Here is a 24,004-nt window from a genome sequence, read left to right on the forward strand (position 1 = left end):
ATGCATGTTGCTGAGCTCACAAGTGCGGGGGGGGAGGCTTCCCAAATTGAGCGTCTAGTCAGACATTTTGATCTGGGCAGCTGCACTGAGTTTTCTGCATTTGACTGTCCAGAAAAGGAATCTAATAATTAGTCCCCATTGGTTAATCATAAAGACAGTACGTACTAGTTGCAGAAGTAGTACAAAACTGTCTCATATTTGTATCTTTCAGCAGCTTCAGACTAGCACTTCTCCATATGTAGGTGGTCACCAAAGCTATTGGATGTTCTTTACATCTAAGAAAATCCCATAAATGGGCATGAGAGAAGTGGAAAGCACAGCTAAAGGAATAGACAATATCAGGAGTTTAAAAACAACTAAGGACAACAGAGCAAAACATAACACTTTCTGAGACTTTGTACTACCTTATACCGAGTAAATAATTGGCTGTGAGAGGAGACCTCAAAATGTCAATAAGAAAGCAAGAAGTTTGATATTTAGATTTCTGGAAAACAGTTTCTCCAAGGGAATCGCAGTGCCCAAAGGCAGCTCCCTTCTGCCTCTGTGGAAAAGCTTACCTGCACTGCAGGGTCCAGACCACTGCAGAGAACTTGCCAGCTGGTCTAGGAGTCTGCATTGTCTGTAGTTGCAGATGTCAGAGTCCCAACTGGGTGAGGAAGGGAGGTGACCACAACCTCTCCTGCATGTATGTGCCACCTGCCACAGAGCAGCACGTGTGTTACCCACACATAGCTGGAGATGCCTTTGCCATCAGTTCTCAGGGTCCTGCTGTTGGCTGTGTACTAAAAGATACAGAAGAGGCATGGTAGGATACAGCTCACATTAGCTTACACTAGTTCCTGTCTCTTCTTCCTTTGAAGCCATAGTTTGCCTTGTGATATGAAAGCATGTGTTGTTCCCTTGCTTCTGATTTTTGTTTGCACAAGGCCTGTGGCGCTGCCATCACATCTGCTTGCTTGCTCTGCCTGACCTGCTGACATGCCGGCCCTGTACAAATGAGTCCATGTGAGACACGGCCACCGTGGTACGCTGACTGCTGGAGACAGAGCCAGGATTTGAGAAGTTGAGAACTCTTGATTACAGCATGTCACATGCCTGGCTGCCCTCTTATGCTTGTGGCATGCTTCGTTTTGCAGTCTTTTAGGAACCGGCAGGCTGGCATGGTCAAACCATGTGACTTCTTCCAGAAACACACATAATTTGCTCTGCTTTCCTTTTATAGACACAGTGAACACATTCTGTCCAGATGCAAGTCTTAAGACAGTCAATGAGGAAGTGTTTCTTCTTTTACTTAAATATTCTCCATATTCATGGTTTCTTTCCCAACGTATCGAGGTTTGCCAGTAATGAGGGCTTTTGGAATATAGACATTTGTCAAATAAGAATTTCATCCAAGGGATTACTTAATTCCCACTCTTTTATTCTACTGAGCTGGAGTAAATTGGCATGAAGATTCAGTTACTATTGATTTTCACTGAGTCTGAATCAGTTACCTAAAGGTACATGACTCAATCAGCTGTATCATCCAGAATTTCACGAACTATAGTGAATTATCAGATCTTTTTTATTAGATTACGTCCATGAAACAGGTTTTATGATTGTCTGTACAGCATACACACTGTTCTATACAATAGAATAATTTTTAAAGTGCTGTTTATATCCAAATAATTTGAAAGCAAGCTTTCAGCATCTAAAGAAGTATACATAGCAAGAGATTTTTCAGTAATTTTCCTATCTGTAGCTGTTAAATTAAGCCTGTTTGGCATTGATGAATCATACTCTGCTGCTGTAAGAATGAAGATACTGAGTTAAAAGTAGATCTCATCAAACCATTAGCAATGAAGGAGGATATCTACAAAGTCAGAACCATATCCTAGCTGGGTGTTCTACCCACTGAAACACAGAAACAGGCTTGCTTGCTTTTCTCCTGCCTTGGAATCAGTTTTCCTTTTCTGGAAAGCAATTGCAAAAGGAGAGGGAGGTGTTGCTCATCTCCTAGATCTTTTAAGAGTTTGATTTTGAGGGCACTTTGCTAGAAAGTGCAAGCAGAGTTTAAAGAGGGACCAGACTTTTTGATAAACTCTCTGCTTTTGGCAAACATACCAACCAAACTGGCATTATGAAAAGGCATAAAATGGCTTACCATAGGAAGAAGCTTCCACTTGATTATTCACTTACTCCAGAAGAGGATTATGTTTTTTCTTTAATTCTGAACAAATTGGATTGGGTTTTTTTTCAGAAATGAACTGCCATCTCCATCTGGATCTTGAGCTCCTTGTAGTGGACGTGAAGGTGGTGAACAACATGGTGATGTGGGGACAGAAATGTTCAAGATGTGCAGTGGCTCAAGGAGCTACTTGATCTCAGTACATCAGACACCAAGGAAGTGTTCATTCTGTACAGAGTTGTGTGCACTTCCCATTAAAATAAAGTCAAAAGCACAGAAGCAGGGCTTATGGCTCGGTAATGGCAAAGAAGAGACAACAGCATAAAAGTTGTTGCAAAAATAAATTGGAGAGCCTTGTAACAAACAAATCTACAGCACAAAGTGTGTTAATGGTGCAGTTGCATAAGGGAGAGTGCAGTATCATCACCTGGAAGATAGGTTTTGGTTTTACTCTTTAGTATAAGAAATTAACTTACTCTTTCTTTTGGTCAGAATTCAAGTGGGGAAAAAAAGATTTTATGTGAAATCACTAATAGCTGAACAGGTGAAGTAACCAGAGAGCTCTTAATAGTTGAACTCAGATCACTATGCACTATCATGGGCTAGTGAACGTAAATCTCACAGTTTCTCTGGCCTGAGTAGAGTGTATGGGACAAGTATTGCTTTGGGCAAAGTTGTATCTAGTTTAAGTGGCCTTTGAAAACTGTATCAGTTTTCCTTGCATGGTTGCTGTACATAACTTTCTACCTTAAATGCTTATCTCAAGCTTTTCTGCAGGCATTTATTAATTCACTCTAAGCCAGCACAGCTGCTAAAAATTAAAGTATTTTCTTCACACCATCCTTCTAAGCCACTTTCATGTCTTTTGACATGCAGACTCAGCAGCTGGGGAAAAAGGTTGAAATTGAAATTTAACCTCTGCTCACATAAGTTTACCATTTAGTACTGAAATGTTTTCCCTGCCTTTCTTGTCTGAGTGGTTGTAATCCGCTTTCAGAATTTTTTTCTGACCAAGGGTGTTTTATTACAGCTGAAGGTGATGAGACATATTAGTCGTGGGTGGGCGCAGTTCTGATGGTTCAGGTTTATCTGAAAATTTAGACAGGCTTAGAGCAACAGGTGCCATTAACACCTAATATGGGGGCAAATAAAGTGATCACAGATCAAAATGATCACAGATCAAAATGTGCTTGACACCACATAGTAGCAGCTGAAGCCCAGATGAAGAGAAAACCCAAGGATTCTCTCTCTGAGCTTGTAACATTTTCCCAGAAGGAGAAAAAAAAAAATCACTTTTTCTTGCATTTTATTCTGTGTTGAGAATTTTATGTTCTAGATTGTGTATACCATCTTTAAATTCTGTGTTTGCCTTCAGACATGGAAACTTGACATTTGTTGGAGCTCTCTTGTGGGAAGTCTCAAGAGAGTGCCCATGCACAGCCTCTGTTACCTCATTATCACTCTATCCCTGTACCGCTGCAGATGACAGAAAAAATTTTGTCTTTCAGAATTTCTTTCTGATGCTTTTGTAGTCAGATATTTGCTTTGCTGCTGTACTCTTCTCAGTTCTAGAGGAAAAAAAAGTCAGACTAGTAATTTAATCGAATAGATTTACCATTTTCTGTGTAACTCATAGTGATGGAAATTAATCATCATTTGTAATTAATCATCCTTTCTCATTATTTTGTATTAAGTATTTAGAGCATAAGTAATTTTATCTATAGAGTATACTTTAGTCGGTGAAGCTCCTTGCTTAGCATTACTGAGATAGAAATAAAGCCGTGTAAAACCTGGAAACACATACTTGGATTCTTAATTTACTCAGTATCTTTGGACAAATTGAATGAACCAATATGTGTAGTATATGTGTCCCTTTTACATTAACTTAATTCTCCTTTGATATGGAAGAATCAGGGGTAGGTAAGAGTTAATTTCTTTTGGGCAGTAATTCTGTGTCCGTAGTCTTTCAGCTGATACAAGAATTATAACACTGTTAGACATTTGGTTTAAAAGAATTTATTCCAGAGAAATTCAACCTAATCACACAAAATCTTTTAGTTCAGAGCTTTACTGGGAAAGCAATCCGATTGAAAATATATTTGGTTTGTGGAACATTAATTAGATTTTAATTAGAGGGTTTCAGACTTGAAATCCTATTACATATACCCTTGATCCAAACTAGTCCAGCATTAGGGACTCACAGAGCAAAGTCCATTTTAAAAGGGGTTGTTAAACCAGTAAATATGATAAATGTCAACTGATGAGCTTTCTCAGTCATCTTGGCATTGCAAGAAAAATTGTGGAACTCTAAAAAATTACTTCTGTTTCTTTGAAAATTGTGATTTGAATAGATTTTTACAGTGAAATTTTGTACAGGATAAAGAAGTAGATACTTCCTGCAGAATACTTCTTTCGTTTCATTTCTGTAATTTTCCATTTAATTTATTTTATCAAGATTAGGAACAGGCTAAAACTATTGCTTAACTTGAAGGCTGTTCTTTTACTATGATAAAGAAGTTCTAAAATCACTTATTTAAAATACAGCATTAAAGAACACCTTCGTATTCTGGCTAAAATGTGTCATTTTGGAGTGCTGCCTGCTAAATTTCTGAGTGAGGAGTAAATTCGAGTTAAATGAAAGAAGAGGTGAAAAACATCTCTGACATGTTCTCAAAGGAGATATAGATCCTTTCAAGGACAATATGGGCAAATATGTTCACAAGCACAAGGAGCTCTGTGCAGACACACACTGCCTGTGCACAGTGTCCTGCACGCTGATTTGCACCACTGCTTGTTTGAGTGAAGAGGAGAGTAAGGATCCCCCTCGGCTTCTACACATCCATATAAGACAGCCTTTATCTAATCCGTAGCTCAATTACTGCCTTCAAACCCTAACACTGAGTTGCACAAGAAGAGCAAAGCAATGTGAGAGTTTTGATTGCACACGTAGAAAAGGGATATGAAATAGATTCATGAGAGAAAAGAAAATACAGAAAGCTAAACAACTGATCATGGGAAGACCATGACCGTGTTGTATGTGTCATACTAATATTTCTTGCAGGGTGCTATAAAAACGCAGAAGCCTGCAGTTTAGTTATATCATTAAACTTTGAACTGTTGATGGACTAGTAGGTATAATTTAACTGCACAGTGATGGGGTGGGTGTTTAGCACACAGATCATATTGCTGGTAGAACTGTCAGTACAAAAAAGAGGAATGCTTCTTTTTCCACCCTGGAAAGAGACCATACTTTTTTTCTCCTTCCCTTTTTCCAAGGTCACTTGTGTATGTATTTCCAGATTTTCCTTCAAATGTTGGGACAGTTTTCAAGGTGGCACTATTATGTCATGCTTCCTGAGTTAATAACCCTTAAAGCCCTAGTGAAGTAAACCTACAAATCTTGCAGGGAAACAAATATCCACAGATAAGAGAACTGTGACGTGCATGCCAAGAGTGAGTGAAGGACGTTCAATCTATCAAGGCTCTTCTATTTCAAAAAGTAATGCTAAACAATGAATTCTGAAGCAGTTCTGCCCAGGAACAGATGATATCTGCTCATATTACAGCATATTCTGGTGAAAGATAATATCTGCACTTACCTTACTTTTCAGAGTTTATATGTGTGTACATATATATATGTATGTATGTAGGTATGTATTCTTCTGTTGGAGCACCATCTTTTTATTATAAGAGGTTGTGAAAACCAAATCTCACTTGGCTTATCCTGGGGTCACTGATGTCTGTGATAAAGATCCCTTTTATGTCAGTGGTGGGGGACAAGGCCCATCATTCCGCTCCAAGGCCACCCGAGACCATGCTTACATGAAACGTGCCAAGCAAATTTGAAGCACCTAGAAAAAAGATCTGCCTTTGCCAGATCCTAAGGAAGCTTTAAAGATGTTTATATTTTGTCTCATTCACGCTCTTTTTTTTGCTTTTTGATGTATACTGGATCGACCTGACTCTACAGATTAGTCCGACACTGCTTTGGTCATTAAACTGTAAATGGTGCCTCTGTTTGGTTTCCCTTTTACTAATATTTCCCATTCAGTTATGCATGCAAAGGGAGCATGCACGTCCATCTGCAAATTGGGTCTTTCCCTTGTTGGCTTGTATCTGTGCCCAGTTTGGAAAGCCCTTTGCTTTCTTGGTTCAAGGAAGAAATCCTATATATTTCTTAGGAGCTAGGCTATATGTGCATTTGGGGGCCAGAATATTATCTTTATTTTTAGAATTCATTTACATCATTTTAAATAACAGTGGAGAACAAACTCAATGCACTAAAGAACTGTAAATTTGCAGTAATTTTTCAGAAATTACCTCTTTCACCTACTTCTCTGTACTGGGTGACATGAGAGACTCCGAAGAAAATAATAATTATTGCAGATTTTAATGCATTAGATCTAGTTCTGATAATGGTTCAATACTGACATAGCCCCATCTTAGAGATGTTATTCATGATCCTGGTACTATCCTACTTGAAGAATGATAGATTTTCAAGTGAAAGAAATTGGGCTATTAAAGACTAAAACGAGAAGCTCAAGGTGGCTGATCTGTTTTCTGTCAGATTTTAGCTGAAGAGTATTTCCTCAGTTATAATGTTTATCTGTGTCATCTTTCTTCTTGTATATAGGAGAAGATAAGTTTCTTAAAAGTTTTGAGCAAATTATGATTAAGTATAATAACCTCTACATAAAGTAACTTCTTCCTATGCAGTGTCTGGCACCAACCCACACAAAGATATTATTAAAGGGAAAAGAGAGGGAGAAGTACAAGAAAATGTTAGGTTTAAAATGAGAACTCTGAATTACACAACAGCTGAGGCAAGTCACTTGTGACTGGAAGTGGGTAACTGTCCAGAGCGTGCAATGTCAGCCTGGCTTGTTTTCAGAGTAAAGTTTTATATCGTACCTTATTCATTTTACATATCAGAAGGGCCAATGATCTTCATCTTTAAACGGTGATACTTTTTTTCTTGCCTTACTTTCTCTTTTCATGCCTGCAGTACAGACTTGTCTAGGCAATCTGTCAAAGGGAAACAGGGGTAGGAACAAGGGTGAGGAATCAGCTCAGAAATAATCCCTCTGAATAAAGGTTTCCACAGGACAGTCCAGATCATGTTATTTCTAGTCATCTCATAATTTTAGTTTTAGGTCATATTTGGTTTTAATTCTTAAAATGAAAATATTTTCTTTATAACAAGTAACTAAGAATCTGGCAAAATTATTTACCAGCTATTCACATTTTGTAATATGAAAAGGAAAAAAAAAAAGGCCCATCCTTTAAATATATCTCTGACTATATAGCTTGGCGGGTTTCCCATGGCATGATGCAGGATTCCTTGGCAAATGATTCTTGGCTTTAGCTTTTTTAGTTTCTTCACTTTGTTGCTCTTATACACACATACAGACATAAAAACTCCTAGACTTAAAAGCTGCAGGGCAACCGCTACCAGATTTTAAAATTTCATGTACAGTTTTCATGAACCATTGCTATATCATTTCCCTTTACATCTTTTTCTGCACTATGTCAAATAATCATGGACTTTCTCTTTCAACACCTCCCCCATCCTGAGTAATGCCTTCAAAGCAGCAGCTACCTATTCTGAATTCACTGCTCTTCTTCCCAACACTTCTCCTTGGCATCTCTTCAACCAGACTGTCTAAGCCCCACTTGCCCAAAAATCAAGTTGTACCTTTCCCACCCATGATGTTCTTTTTGTGGTTCACCAATACACAGACTTTTCACTAAGGATATTTTATATATTCAAGTCAGTAACTAAAAGATTATCCTTACTGTTTTTCTGGGATAACAAGGAAGGGCCTGGAATTCCCAACTGCTGTTGTCACCGCACTGAGCAAATGGACTAGCAGAAAGAATCCAGGTAGTTATTTTGGAAGTTATGTCTTACATATCTGGAAAGATACTAGGCTTGTCTAGCCGTGGAAGCACTTGTATTTGCAACTCCAGAACTGTCATGGTAGCTCAATAATATGTTTTGCTTAGAAAGAGAATTTCTTAGCTTTTTTTTTCACTCTTTACTACTGTTCTTCTTCACATGAACTTTCTTCCATGTGTCTATTTTACCTGTAGTTTAGTAAACCAGTGTCAGAAACTGATAGTTTCCAATCAGAATGTCACTAATTAGTTCAAAATGTCAGTCACTGTCAAGAAGCCTGCAGATATCTTTTCCTGTGCCTCAATGCATTAGCGGTTGCATTAGATTTTTTTCCTTGTGTCTGAACACATTTCATTGTATTCTTGTAGCACAGAATAGAGCAGTGCTTATCAATATCTTTAATTACAGTCTTTATGAAAATCCTAACTTTTTTAATGAAAAGTACATACTGTCTTTGCTTTTTAGACCAAAGACTGAAAGTAAAGTCTAGAAGTAATGTGACCAGCTTGCAGTTAAACTTCATTTATCTCTTGGGTGTCATTGCTTTGTTATTGTATACAATACTTTTAAGAATTCCCTTGGCATGTCCATGGAGTTGCACCAGGGAAAAGTGTTTCATGGAGACTTGCTTAGGAAATGTTTATATCTCAGTTTTTACTGAATAGCACAGACTTGAAACACCCTGTCTCTAAAATAAAATACTCAACCTTTCAGACACTAATATCCAGTTCAGATAGAAAGAAGATTCAGTAAAGGTGAAACTCAGCATGAAACAAAAACATGAGCTGAGACATGGGCAAGAGAAAAAGAGCCTGAAGTTGGTGAATGGTTAAATCTAGTTTGTTCAGCTACATATGAGAGCTTTTTGGCCAGAAAATTAGTGGTGCAAGTCCTTCTAAACTATAAGCAGATGGTAACTTTTTCAGGATCTGTGAGATTTTACAATGCAACCTTGTGTTATCATCTGTATTTATTTCTGTACTATCACAGAATCACAGAATGGTTGAGATTGGAAGGACCTCTGGATATCATCTGGTCTGAGCTCCCTAGCTCAAGCAGGGCCACCTAGAACTGGTTGCCCAGGACCATCTCCAAGGTGGGAGGCTCCATAATCTCTTTGGGGAACTATGCCAATGCTTGGTCACCCCCACAGTTAAAAATTGTTTCCTTATGTTCATAGGGAAAGTCCCATGCTTCTGTGTCCACTGCCTCTGGTCCTGTCACTGGGTACCACTGAAAAGAGCCTGACTCTGTCTTTTTTGCACCCTGCCACTGGTATTTATACATATAAAGATCCCCACTGAGCTTTCTCTTCTCTGGACTAAGGAGTTCTAGCTATCTCAGCTGTTCCTCATACGTCAGATTCTCCATTCCATTAACTATCTTCATGGGCCTTTGCTGGTCACTCTCCAGTATGTCCATGTGTCTCTTGTACTGGATAACTCAGAACAGGACCCCCAGCACTCCAGATGTGGCTTTAGCAGTGCTGAGCAGAGGGGAAGCATCACCTCTCTCGACCTGCTGGCAGTGCTGTTCTTCATGTAGCCCAGGAGTTATGTGCATATGGACTGCCATATAAAAAGGTAGATGGATTTATCCTGTGGAAATAATCACAAAGGAGACTCATAGCCAGTATCCCTTTAATTGTGCAGCTTCAGAAACTATGGAACATGCCTATTGACTCAGGAGGAGTTTTATTTTAGCAGGACAGGGTAGTAATATGATGCTGCCAGCATATCTTCATAACTGTAGGCTAAGGGCATTCTGGTCCTACATTAGACATGAAAGATGTTTTCCTTCATTCAGTAGACATCATGCCAGAGGCAGTGCTTGATGGCCATTTCCATAGTCCCTGTAACATTTTCCTCCTCCCCTCTGGCTAAAAAATCAAAAAACAACCAACAAAAATAGAAAACATCTGAGACTTCTTGAGCAAACAGAAATTAAATATAGGTGCACTCTAAATCTTTCTGTCCCACCTTCTTCCCTATTCAGTGTGTGTTTTGTAACAGCAATGGTGTTGGAGCCTTCAGAACATGGATTTTGTAGCAAGCAAAGTCAGGGAAGTTTGAGAGGATTGAGGAACCACACAAAAGGCAAGTGTATTACTATGGATAGCCCTTTCATCCACTGGAATATCCCCCTTTCTTGAGGTGCACATACACACAGATTTTAGGAGTTCTTTGAAGCCAGAGGACAAGACTCACATCTTCTGCCACAGAATACAAATACAGTTCCATGCCTTTCCTTCGGGAAAAAAGAAGGAATACTACAAAATCAGACTCTCAGAGTTTAACCAGTCTTGCACAGATTATGATCACAGAGAAGGGAACATATCCCCAAGTCAGGACTTCTGGACCAAGCTTGCATAAATAAACCTCAGGGAGTGAGTGGGTGAATGAGTCAAGTGAAAGATAGCAAGAACAAAGGTGAAATTTTACTTTTCTGTGACTGCTGAGTATGCTCCCAGTTCAAAGGTGGTGGGAGAGCTGATGGTCACCTTTAAGAACAGAATTTTTTAAAAAATCTTGAGGTGAAAGTTTTTATGTGTACTGGACTTACAAAGCTGGCAAGTCATTACTAAAGAGTGACTAGTGCCAAAATGTGGGATGAGATCTTCATACAGCTTCTGATTAAGTGGATCTGTTTCCCTAATCATCTGCCCAATATTCCAATTGAACCTTCAGCCAAAACTCGAGAGGCAGATTTCATTACATTTGTGGTGCCTAACCTGGAGTTGGCATCCTGTTGTAGTCATGATGGTGGGATGGATAGGAGGCTGAAAGATGAATTAATAACACTTGATTATAATGAAATACCGAAGTATGTTGGAAGGTCACCTTGTGTTATATAATTATATATTCAAAAGAATTTAAATTCTTTCTTCAGTCCTTAGTGAATCTGAGACAGTAGCAACGATGGGAAAAACCTCCCTTAAAAATCCCAAGAATCATACTTGTTTTGGCATGACACTGCCTAAGGTGATTTGCTAACAAGGCTGACTTTGCCAAGCTTTCACGTTAATGCAAGGTTCAGCATACATTTTAAAACATTAAATCAGCTTTGCATTTGCATGGATATGATTATTTGAATGTGTAGATTGTGTTAGTTTAAAGGGCTCCAATATTCTAATGCTTGATCCAAAATTAAATACTCAAAGTAACCATATGTTAATTTCAAGTAGTAGCTCCAAAAAATGCCAAAGGTTGTCATATTGCTTGAGTTTGGAAGATACAGAGTGTGTCTGCTGCCACAAACAATACTGGGATTGTAGCTACTGAATGTTTTGAGAATCAGAATCAAAACGTAGGGCAGAAGTAGATGCTCCTGTCTGAGTGACTTAAGCTTTTTGTAGAAGCCAGTATTGCTGTATACCCTAAGGCTTAAAAAAGTACAGAAATCCCAAAGTATGAGTTGCAATGGTCTTGTCAAAGTGGCTGCAGTTAGTAAATGTCATGTGTATCTGGGAAGCAAAGCTTCTGTTATTTATGGTTTATTCAGAATCAAAATGAATAAAGCCCTTTATGGACAAGTAGCAGGCTACCACATTTTACCCCATTGGATCAAGTCTCATGTCATGCAGTTTCAAATCAGACTTCATGAAATTGTTCTCTCAGTGTCCCTGCACAAAGAGTTTGGAGTATAAGTTGATACAACATGACCTGAATGGCAGCAAACATGAAGGAGACAAAATGCATAATTAGTTCATCAAAGCTGGTCAGCATGTCTGCCAGTTCCTGCTTTTTCTTGGTGGCACAGATTTCTGCAGAGATTATTACGTCTAACTAAGAAATGTCGCAGTGCTCTGTGTCTGCTTACTGTATTTGGTATGGACCCACAAGATAGGCAGTGACGTGGAGTTCTATTGTCTATGTGAGAGTGTCAAGGTGTAAAGTGCCATTTTTCAGTAACAACTCCTGGTTATCAAAAGGAGATCGAGATCATACACCTGCTCCCTGCATATGGTCAATGAGAGGGGAAGGACTATAACTGACTACTCCTTGTTCTGCCAGTGTAGATGGGAGAAGTCTTCTCCTCTGAAAAGCAACGTGAATTTATGTCTTTGGCTATCACTGGTGTAAAGGTCCTGTATTAGACAGAAGCAGAGTATGCCAAGAGAGGCAGGAGAATGGATGTTGTGCTGTAACCAAAGGCTGCCAGTGCAAGCATGGGAACATACATTGTTTGTCAAGTCACTGTGTCTCAGCTTTAGAAACTGTAACCATGAGTTTACAGCATGCACTGTACTTGGAGAGCTGTGCTCCCGAAGAGAGGGGCAGCCTGGCTGTCAGTCAACCCAAGTTACTGTCTCAGTTTGCAGTTTGTCTTAATTGTGTTTCTTGGAGTAATCTACCCCTTGTTGAACCAGAATGGTATGCAACATCTGTGGCCTGATCTTCACAGGTGCCCTCATTCTTGGCCAGATCTGTAATCATCTGTCAGCAAAATGTTGGAATATCTTGGGAGTTTCAACATAAAATTGCACTGTTGTTCACACCTTTACTGAATTCAGCACAAAGGTGGCAGTACAGCCATACTGCCATACAAATCAGAATTTCATATTTTCCTTAGGCACTGTGGGGTGAGAGTATTTTATACGTGATGAGTGAAAATATTTTAAATTGCACTTGGAAAGGAAGAACTGTATACCAGTCTCTAAAAGTATTTTTAGTCACTGTTTTTCTGAAAGCCTTTGGACATTCAGCCTAATAATTTGTTTCTTTCCTGAACATATCTTTATTTATGCAGCAGAAGTATTCCTCTTCTTCAAGGTAAATTCTGTACCGTTTCACACCCCATTCTTTACAGACCTTCATGAATCCATTGTCATTTATTTGACCCTTTAAGTGTAGGAGCACATTTCCAATATACAGTATGCAAGAAATTTAATTTTGAATTTATATTCATAATAATTAATCTCTAATTTTATTATGTTTTAATGAATTGCATGACATTCACTCTGGTTTTGTCTTAGCAACTATTTAAGTACGTTCTTTGTAATGAAAGCTGTTTTGTTAATGATATTTATAGGATAGTATTAGTTGAGAGAAGGTTATTTCATTCATGCTAAAGGACACAAATTTTAAAGGTAGTTTACTTAAAAATATGTGTCATCTGTCCCCTTTGGCTGTCAGTTTTCCTAGAAAGGTACTCTCTCAGTCTGGATAAAACATGGAAGCAGAAGAAGTGAAGTCTCAAAAAAATAACTCTCTTTCACCCTACTTTGGCAACTGTCAATGACAAATAGAAATTCACATTAGTTAAAGCAAGTCACATCCTAAAATAATTTTTTTATTCTTTCAGACCACTCTTCCGTGGAAATTCAGATGTTGATCAGCTAGGAAAAATCTTTGAGTAAGTAATAACTAGTTGCATTATGTCAATACCCATTTAACATTGAAAACCTGTGAAATTTCTGTGCTGTGTTCTTATGCTATAATGTGACTAAAGCAAAGTATTCCTAAAACGTTTCCTATTGCTACCATATGCAACATGATATTTCCGTATATTCTGTGTCAGAGTGGGAGGAGGAAGCACCATGGAATATAGTTCTGCAAAACTACCAGCCATCATCAGGAAGTTATGTGACTTTTTGGGCTTTTTAAGTCTCTTAAACATATTGTGCATGTACCATTCATACATATCCCTAAACGTTTAAGTCCAGGAGATTTTCTTCACATAAACAAACATGGAGGTTTTATTTTTCAGTTATTTCTTTGTGCATTTCAGAAAACAACATTTAAAACTGTTGTTAACCTGAAATCTCTAAGATAATTACCAACAGCATTTTTGCAGAAAAGACTTCTGTAAATAAGATACTATATTAGCTTTTAGAATCTACTGTGTAGCCTGTTAACAGTCCATACTGTGGTCAGGAAGGTAACTGGGGGAACGGAAGGAATATCACCATTTTAACATGTGCCTTGTCAGAGAGGAATTGGCTTTATTTTAAAACCATTTTACAATTCTAGGAGTTTGTGTTTCTCTTTTTCAGATATATCTGAAAATATCTGAATATATACAATATATACAATAAGGAAGTGGGTAGACTTTAAACTCTCTGAAATAGAATAATTCTCTTCCAAAATGAAGTTCTTGGTATTACCATTATGATTTAAGTAGGATTATATTACTTTTTTTTGTAAAAGATCTTCAGATTAAGAAACATTTCAGTATTTTTAAGAACCATGTAAATTTAGGATCTGATGTATGTAGCATGTAGTTAGGAAACCAAAGCCACGTAGGGCTGGTACCAATCCAGAGAACGAATGCCTATTTGCCTCTGCACCTCTGTCTTCCTTTTCTATATGGAAAAGGCTGAAGGGATCCAAGGGTCTGAGTGAAATAAGAAATAGATAGCACAGAATGAGAGAGAGAGAGAGAGAGAAGTATTATTCTGGAAGATTATTATCTTGAAGATATTCCAAAGAGGAGATAGTAAAATTTCTAAGAAAAGCTTTAATGGAACAAATAATTAATTTCTCTGTTTAACCATTTTCCCAGTTCTCAAATCATAACAGATCTGTTTCTAAGCACTTTCATTATTTAATATGGGGTTCCTAAATTGCAGGTCTTGATTTCACACAGTTGACTTCCCTTTCCTGCATACCATACCAGCGTATGTGACTCACTTGTGTGGTTAATTTGTCATGCGCTGAATAGCTCTTCCTGCCCAATCCAGAAAAATCAATCCTTAAAGTTTACTTTCTCTTCTTCTGCCAAAGCTAATCCTTTAGTCCGATATTGTTCTGCTTTATTAAATGAAGACAGCTTTGATGCATACATTATACTTTATAATTAAAAAAGGCATAGCAGTGATTTTTTTAAAGGATTATCATTCATTCGTGACATTTAAAGGGAAAATGAAAATTTACTGGGCTAGGATTAAATGCATGGCTGCTAAAGGCAGCCTCCAACAGGCATCTTTCCATCCCTAGGGGCCGAGATTACCTGTGCAGAAAAGAATTCACCAAGAAAAGAAAATGCCTTGCTAAATTTAGAAGAAGTTCCTTCTTGCACATCTACTTAAAGAGAAAGTTTGGGTTTGCTTCTTTTGTACAGTTTTTCTTAAACAGTTCAGAAGTTTCTGTCTTGGGTTCTGAGGTGTAATGCCAAATAGTGTTTATTTTGTGTTTTCACAGCTGGAGAACCCCCTACAGTTAGGCATAGCTCTTCTTGTAGGAGGGTTGTTCCCTTCTACAGTAGTGACTCATTCTGCAGATTAATTTGGGCAGAAAGTAGTTTCGGGATTTTCCTGCAATCTGGACCGATGCATTCTTTCAGATAATGGGGCTGTGGTCTGCCTTAGCTTTGCATGTGCATTCTGATTTTTTTCAGGTAGAATTCCACTGAGTGTGAGGGTAAATCCCTCGTACGTGGCCCGAAACATTTTCCTGCTTTTCCAGGACACTGTCAGCATGTGGCGTATCCTCATAGATTTCAGGCTGAATGCTGCAGTGGTTTGAACAGACTTGTCTCCCATTGTGATCAATGGGAGTGGAAAGTACTCAGCGTTTCTCAAGACCAGGCCTGAACCTTTGGCAAGAGGTGAAACTCATCCAAGATACTCCAAACTTAGTCACTGAAATGGTAGTGCTACCACACCAGAGTGAGAGCATCTGTTCAGACATTCATTATTAAGAGTTTCGAGTACTACGTGAGCATGTAACTAAAAACGTCTCTCCTTTCAACTTTCCCTGTCTGACAGGTTGCCTCTTGGTTTCTTATCATTAGCTTTGCCTGTGCCTGTGCTTATACTGCCCTGTTCATGCTCTGTCGTGCAACTGTTGAAGGAAACACATTTGAATGACATGTTAAATGTCATTGTTCTTTAAAACACTTAACTACCCCATCTTCCTAAGATGCTGTTTGTATTATAATTAGTAAGGGTCTGGACCCTCAAACAGCCAGTCCTTTAATTACTGTGGCCAAGGGGGTTGCCCCATGGGTTGCCCACACCATACCTAATGATAAAAGTCAAATTCAGTTTTTCACACAGATTTAACTTAGCATTTCCCAAAAGCTGTGATATGTTCAGATGTAGTAAAATTTAATTGTCCTGAGATGGAAATTGTAATTGATTTGCCCTTCCAGCCATGCTGTTATTTTGAGGACATACTAATTTTCAGAGACATTTTAGGTGAGCCAGATCCATGTAGGTAGAGGTGGGGTAATTCCACTCGCTGAGGTAACCTGTGATTTGCTTCAGTGTGTTTGGCCCATGGCCTCACCCAGTCTAATGACAACCTCAGTAAGAAGGAAGGTCAATGCTGCTCCCTAGTGGCACTGGGCTTTGTGCAGACCCAAGTATTCAATGACATTATTTTTGTGTCCTTTCTTGTCTTACCCTCAAGTATTCTGTGACATTATTTTTATGTCCTTCTTGTCTTACCCTGTCAGGATTCCCATTAAAAATCTCGATTTTTATAGGCTATAAAAATTTATTTTCCCTGAAACCTGACAAATAATATGTGGTCTTTGCCAGAATTTCCATCAGAAATCAGTTTCAATCCCACAAATACTAGCATCAGATTAAAATATGAAATGTATGAGACATAATCCATTATTGGAGGTTTACCTACTATTGCATTTTTTTTTTATTTTAGACCTCAACATTATTATTTAATAAGTAAAAATATCTTTTATAATTTAAAGAATAAGTAAATTATTAAAATAAATTAAAATATTTTAGTAAAGAGAAAATTAAAATACAATTGTAAGCAAAACCACAAAGACACTCAAGTGCCTTGCCGCTTCTAAATTGAGACTTTGAAAACTGTATTGTGAAGCAAATAAATTGTTTAGATTTGGGCAACAATTACTGCACATAGCTTTGAAGTATTATGAAACACTCCTTTTATTGCCTTACCCTCATCTTGACCCACACTCTTCTCTCAGACCCTATTCTTGTGAATAAAGATCCTTGCAAGCAATTCCCCTTTGAAATTTACTGCTTTTAGTCATTCTGGAGAGACATATGTTGCACCATCCAGTCAAGAGCTGAGCAACTTTCTTCCAAAGCACTGAGCCTTTTTTTTCAACAAAAAGACTCAGAAAATTGAGACCTAGGCCAGAGAGTTGTGCTGGCCACAAAATGATTTTTGCCAAGCACACTGAGGACCTATGCTCATCAGCTTCCATTCACAGAGATCAGTGCACTACTCTACAATTAAATATTTGAGCTCATTTAAACCAAAATATTCTAAAGTAAACTACCACTCAGTATAAAGGGGAAACTGCTTAAATATTCAGACCTAACATTATGTTTTTCATTTCACAGTGTAATTGGACTCCCAGAAGAGGAGGACTGGCCTAATGATGTTGCCCTTCCAAGAAACGCTTTTACTTCCAGACCTGCACAACCTATTGAAAAATTCGTACCAGATATTGATGAACTAGGCAAAGACTTGCTTCTTGTGAGTTCCTGTTTGTTGTTCCCCAAGTCGTGTGACTGATAGTTCCCACTGTGCATGCAAGATGCCAAGAAACACTTAAGTTTCCATTTAATGGAGTTATTAAAGGAAAGTTCAAAAGTTGGTAGACTTTTCACATATCATGTAGATGTGTGAAAAAAACAGCAAAAGACACTGCCTTTGGCTTAATTGGCATCAGGGCTGACAATAGTTCTAGATCAGGAAACTGAGTCAGGGGAATACCTGTTTGGTCTGTCTTTAGACCTTATCATTAGATCCTCATTACTGACCAGTGCAGTGCCACTGATTCAGCCATTCTTATACTATAGGTCTGACATGAGTATAGAAATTAGATCTACCATTTTTGGTGGTATACTGGACAGAATAAAGCAGGAAATAGGCACAGCTTCCACTGAGTGCTGAAAACTTGAGACTTGGAATTCACCAGTTGTTGCCTCTTAGAAATGGCAAGACTGAACAGAAGCAAACATACTGGGCTGGTAGAGCTATTTCCGTCATTCGTATAGATATGTTAGAAACCCCAGTCCTTGAGTTTAGTCTTCAAGTGGAATATAGGGAATGACTTTGCCTCAGTTTACCTCTTGCTGTGCTTGTTGAAATCTAGTTAAATTTGTTCTCTGGAAGTCTTTAAAAGATCTTCATTCATATGGGCTAGGTGGACTGGTCTCAGTGCAATTCTTGAAAGACTTGGTGCATCCGTTCAGGAACGGCTTTCTGTGGCCAGCGTTATCTCTACAGTAAATCGTCCTCCATTGTCCTTATGACTGCAGCTCCCAGCTGCAGAAAGCTGGACTGCATCTAGACACTTGAAATAACAAGGAAGAAACACATCTGTTGTGCTTGCAGGCAGCCTGCAAGTGGAAGCTAGACATGGGACAAGAATTAGATTCTGGGAGCAACAGGGAATAATAATACATGGCATAGAGCTCAGTGATTGTGAGGTACGATGGGAGGGAAGGAGGAACAAGACAAATATCTGTGCCTAGAAGGTGAGGTGGGAAGGGAATCTATTGTTCGTGTTAGGCAAAGAGATGGTAACGGGGAGCTACAGATGAAAGGGGAGAGTAGAACTGAAAGTCACTGAATTATATTTCAGAAGTTAAATGATAGAAGTTATGGTACAAGAAAAGAAAGTAGGAGTAGGAAGTGGCTGGACAACGATAATAGGAAGAATAGTATTTGGAGATGAATGAAGGAAAAGAGAAGAACAAGGTATAAAACGCAGGGCTGCAAGAGAGATTTCAATGCTGGCTGGCTGGATGAAAGCTGGGATACAGATCTGGGAAGAAGACCATCAAAATGCAACTAGAAAGAAAAGAGAGAAACTGAACACAGAACATTGGCATGTCCTGTGCTTGTGAATTCAATAAAACCTACATTCTGGGATTTTCTAAACTATGAACACTTGAATTTCCTAGCATGTAATTTTCTTCTAGTTTAGGGGATGCCATGTTGTTAAACTATGACCCCCCTGTTTGTTTTAATATGATGGTCATCATGCACCACCTAAGAGACCCTACTGTGTCTCATACTGATCATAAACTGAAAGTGGTATGCATAATGTATGTATGCAATGATAGCACTGTTAACTGTGCATTTTAGTTAAAACCAACTTCTTTTCATACTTTCAGAAATGCTTAGCATTCAATCCAGCCAAGAGAATATCTGCCTGTGTTGCCCTCTCTCACCCATATTTCCATGATCTGGAGAAATTCAAGGAGAATCTGGACTGTCACATGTCATCCAGCCAAAACTCCAGTGAGGTGAATGCATCATAAGTGCTGACTGAAGATGAACCATAACTGAACAAGACATGTAGCTGACAAGGCCACTGTCCTGTACAAACCACATAGCTGTCCTAGCGAAGATCATTATTTGGAGGTTTTATGCACTTATCTTTTATTTTGGGATTGTGATGTGCTTATCCGTGGAAATCAATCTAGTTTACCTTTATCAGAGCAATGCAAGGGCCAGGGCTTTGGCCTGCTCCCATTGTAGCTTTATGTTTGTTTTGTTTTTGTTTTGTTTATCTACCTGGGAAAACTCCAGACGAAGAGAAGCTGCTGACTGGTTTTGCTGCCGTTTTATTCTTCTAATATTGAATGCTGCCAGTGTGGAGTTTGATGATCGAGTCACTGCCAAAACATGATGCAATCTCTCTCTCTCTCTCTCTAGCTGCTGAAGCTTGATGTGGTACTTTTTTATTATTATTTTGTGATCTCTTACGGTGATATTTAAAGAATGGCATTGAAATATCAGATCTCTGCAACCTGCAGTTAACTGATACCCGTGTTAATACATCCAGCTACTGTTCATTCATAGCATATATGCAGGTGCTTCCCCACTTGAAAACTTGGATGAATTATTTTATTGTTTCATTGCTCTCTAAAAATAACAATGATGATGGTGATCATAGAAAATGTACCCACTTTTAGGTTTTTTTCATGCACAAACAAGTTATTATCTGGCTGCGTTTGTGTGCACGTTTCAAAAAACTGTCTTGTTCTTAAAGACTCTTTCAGTTTCCAAAGGGTTGGTTTGTGTTGAAATGCAGGCACATTCTAGCCCATCATCTAACCCGTCATTTTCCCCTGGAAACAGCTGCAAGTATATTTTCCTTATCTCATTCAAAATTTTCTGGTGTGCAGCTCAAAGACATGAGCACAGCCAATGAAAATCAGTAGATTTTCACCTTCAACGTGTTCTGGTTAGCAGCCAAAAAGGAAAGTAGAAAAAATATTTCTGGTTCAGAAGCAGAGAATCCTATACCTGTAATAAGCACAGATAAGTATCTGTGCTGCTGTATGCTGTATACTGTGCTGCCTTACCTGCAACACCCCCCAAGCATCACAAGTGCATAGCATTACTGTCTCAAAATCCCTCAGATGTCACTTATGAAGCAGACTTGTTTTCTATGCAGAAATGTATGACCTTCTCTCCTAAAGCACCATGTGGGTATACTGGCACATGCCTCTCCACTAGGGTTAATGTGCTATTATTGAATGTCAAAATAACTAAGCAAATCACATGTCTTTATAGCACAGTTATTTTAAATATTACATGAAAATTTTATATTTAGTATTTTTACCTTAAATATATTTTCAGTATTTTGAAAAGAAACTTTTATTTTTTTAATACTGTACTGGGGAAAAAGAAATATTTTAAATCCATTAAAGCTGGTTCCCTAGCAGGAATTTAGTGCATTTACCTGGATACGACTTGGGGGAAAATACTGGTCCAGCAAGTATAACTGATGCTAAGTGAGGCAGCCAGCTTTGCTTACTCCTGTGACAGTCCCTTAGGCTTCTCTCTTCCTCATTTCTATTTGATCTTGTCTAGGTAGTGAACCAGCATTATATCCTCGTCAACAGCACGCTTGGCAGGAGCAGGTCCTTACCAGTTGAGCAATACAATTTTTGCAGTTGCGACAGAGGAACTTGTAGCTGTCTCCCTGGCAAGTCTCTCTCTCTTGTGATAGACTGAATGATGTGGCAAACTTCGCTGTTAACTCTGTTTTGGGTATCTGCACTGTCTGGGACATGGTCCACTACCAGGATAGTGAGTGGATTTTACCTGTCTCTTGGATAAAGCTTTTTGTTACTGTTAGACACATAAGTATGTGATGCGGGGTTAAATTAGGTCTGCTTTAGAGAAGACAGATTTTAAAAGGACCACTTGCATACTTGCGTGCAGTGGCCTGTGCTTTTCTTCATGCCCAGAATGAGCCTATGCAAAACTTACCAGCATGAACAGGCAAGTTGCAAATTAGGCCTGGCAAGAGCATGCATAAGGCATCTGCACGCAGAGATAGCACAGATGCATAACACAAGAATTTTGGAAGCTTTGTGAGCAGGCAGTTGAAAGCCAGGGAGTGGTCACAGCAGCTAACCCTCTAAGGCTGACCTTCCCTTTGTCATTCTCTCTGTTCCTACGTCCCAGGGGAACTGTGAACCCACTGTACTGGTGTTCTCCCAGTGCCATTCCTCCATGGGTCAATGGACCCCAGTGTGACTAATTTTTAACATTCAAAGAAAAGGATGTGCCAGAATGAAATTTTTACTAACAATTTTTGAACACTAATTAGAACAACAAACAGAGACAAAATTCAGGAGACTCTTGCAACAGTAGCAAATAGAAAAGTTTTCTACAGAGTTTAGCACTTTCAAAAACATTCCATGTTTTACCTTGTGCTGAGCTATCAATCATACATAACCTTATCAGGGCATTCAGCTGGTGTGGCTTCCCAGCAACTGTTCAGGGAACTCTCCCCAGAGCTCTCCACCGACTAATACAGAGTGAAAATGTAGGGGAGGAGACAATATTTTCAAATTAGGCATAAAACTCTCAGATAGAAATGTGCATCTGTTCCATGTAAGAACCTGTTGTATTAAGCTTAGCAAAGCAAAGGCTAGAAGAGAATGTGATTGCTGAATGTAGGTACATTATTAGGGTAAAACAAAAAGGAGAGGAGAGAACTCTTTAAGCCAAAGGTTAGTGTTGGCTCAAAAACTAATGAATATGTGGAAATCACTGGGAAGTTAACTACTGGAGGAGTATTTCCCAAGCACAGTAGTATCAGACAAAGAGCTCAGAGAGCAGCAGAATAAAACTGAGGTTGGTTTATGAAATCAAGAGCAGAGCTTCTGCAACATGGTGCTGTATGTTGTCTAATGTAGTAGGATCAGGTTATAAATGAGGTATTCAGGAGAACAGCTTGCAAAGGGCTGCATTAATGATCGCGTTCTGGAACATCCTTCCAGTGGGAATGGAAGGAACATAAACAAGAAATCTAAGTTCTGTCTTGGCAGGGTTAGGGAAAATATTTCTCTAATGGGGTCCTTATGGTAACGAGGACCTAGATTCAAAGGACCAATAGTTTTTCAAATTACCTCCTTTTCCAAATCTCTAGGAAGAAATTCCATTTGACATGCCATAGGCTTGCTCTTATTCCAGTCTTCCCTGCCAAACTGTGGGGCTTCATTTACACTAGTAAAATGAGAAAGCCTGTTCTCTGGCTGGGAAAAGCACTGTCATTGGCTAAAATCATGCCAGGAGTCGTGTTTATAATTAGACAGCACAGACAACTGTGGGACTGTGCTCAAACCCATGCCCTTGCTCTTCTTATTTTACACTGGTATATCTCTAGTATTTTAGTACCTTTACTCATTACTGCTATATGTGTAGGATGTAGGAATTGTGTATGTGAAAAAGAAAGTGCTGTGATGAAAACTCTTTGTACACCCTTTAAATAAGATTTCAGAGTGCAGTTCTTCTTAGTGATAGCTAAGCCTGTATGTGTTCTACAGGAGTGGTTCAACAGCAGCTAAAAAATACTGAATAACAAAAGATATATTAAATATAGCTCCTAGAGCACCCACAACCAGACTCTGTGCTCTTCTGAGCAGAGAACAGGGTGTTCTAAGTAATGGAAGGAGCAATTTCTATCTCCCACCAACCCTTCTTTTTTTTTTTTTTTTTAATCACTACTACATAATTCCACAGAAAAAAAAAACAATAGCCAAGGGAAAAAAAATCATCAAAGTCAGCTAGTTAAGTGCTAATTGCTGCACCATAGAAATCTATATGGAGCAGCCTTTTTCTCTCTTCACCCTGTCCACACAGCCTTCCAGTTCTTTTCCTTCAACTACCTTATGGAAACAGGTTTCAGTTATGCTCGCAAGTGCCATTTCCAACAAGGTTCGTCCGAATTTTCAATAGCTGCACAATGTCAATGTCCCCTCTGTCGTCCCTATAATCAAGTGTTGCTTCTTTTAGTCTGACAACCTAGAACCAGTGATTAGAAAAGAATCTCTTTTTCCACCTCCTTGCTTAGCCTTAGTTTTGCATACACTCGTGTTGCCCTCTGTGTGCCTAGTAAAATTCTAAAAATAGGGTTTGTGCATATTTCTGTGTAGGCTGTGCCCACACTCCAGGTTTTTTTCAGCCGATTAGTCCACAATGGTAGATGTTTGAGTGTCTTTTCCTGTTGTTTCTGTCCTAAAACACAAAAAAAATGAGGATGTCATGTTTGCAAAGTAATTGTTGGTTGTTCTGATGAATAAGAAGAAAATATTGTGCCATGCTACTTTTCACAGGTTCACTCACTGTCTTTGAGAAGTGTGTTTTATTATACATGTTATTCTCTCTGCTGTTAGGTATTAGACCAACTTTAATATGGAAAATAAAGATAAAAAGTTTGATTCTGGATGATTGTGGTAGAGCAGATTTTTTTGTTTCCAAAAAAGATCAGACAAAAGATACTGCCTTCTAAAAAAAAAACAAACAAAACCAAAACCACAAACCATTGACACTTAGTAAAGATTAAAAGGAGATTTTAAGGAACTATTGGGAAAATACTGTCAGGATAAGTGAAAAGGAGCATATTTTTAATGGGAAAAATGTAAATACAAACAATGTGTATTAAATATGCATTGAAACTGATACTTTTTCACTGACCTTGCAAAGTTGATAGGGTTTTATGGAAGAAAAGCATCCGAGTACGGA

The 24,004-nt window shown here is 38.6% G+C and overlaps 1 protein-coding gene across 5 annotated transcripts in view; it reads left to right on the forward strand.

Moving 5' to 3' along the window:
• Positions 1-23,801, forward strand: part of CDK6 (cyclin dependent kinase 6) — a 130,300-nt gene extending 106,499 nt beyond the window's left edge. For 3 of the 5 annotated variants that reach the window (XM_050310453.1, XM_050310461.1, XM_050310468.1), the window contains exons 6-8: positions 13,371-13,421; positions 17,347-17,482; positions 19,132-23,801. In XM_050310453.1, the coding sequence (XP_050166410.1) occupies positions 13,371-13,421; positions 17,347-17,482; positions 19,132-19,278 (334 nt within the window). In that variant the 3' untranslated portion in view covers positions 19,279-23,801. Of the gene's footprint in view, positions 1-12,815; positions 12,839-13,370; positions 13,422-17,346; positions 17,483-19,131 lie in introns of those variants that run through there. The other 2 variants (XM_050310485.1, XM_050310477.1) reach the window with 2 other exon arrangements.
• The last annotated feature ends 203 nt before the right edge of the window (positions 23,802-24,004 follow it).

The sequence above is a fragment of the Myiozetetes cayanensis genome, unplaced genomic scaffold, assembly GCF_022539395.1.
Source record: "Myiozetetes cayanensis isolate MyiCay16 unplaced genomic scaffold, myiCay2020 scf1, whole genome shotgun sequence".
NCBI lineage: Eukaryota > Metazoa > Chordata > Aves > Passeriformes > Tyrannidae > Myiozetetes > Myiozetetes cayanensis.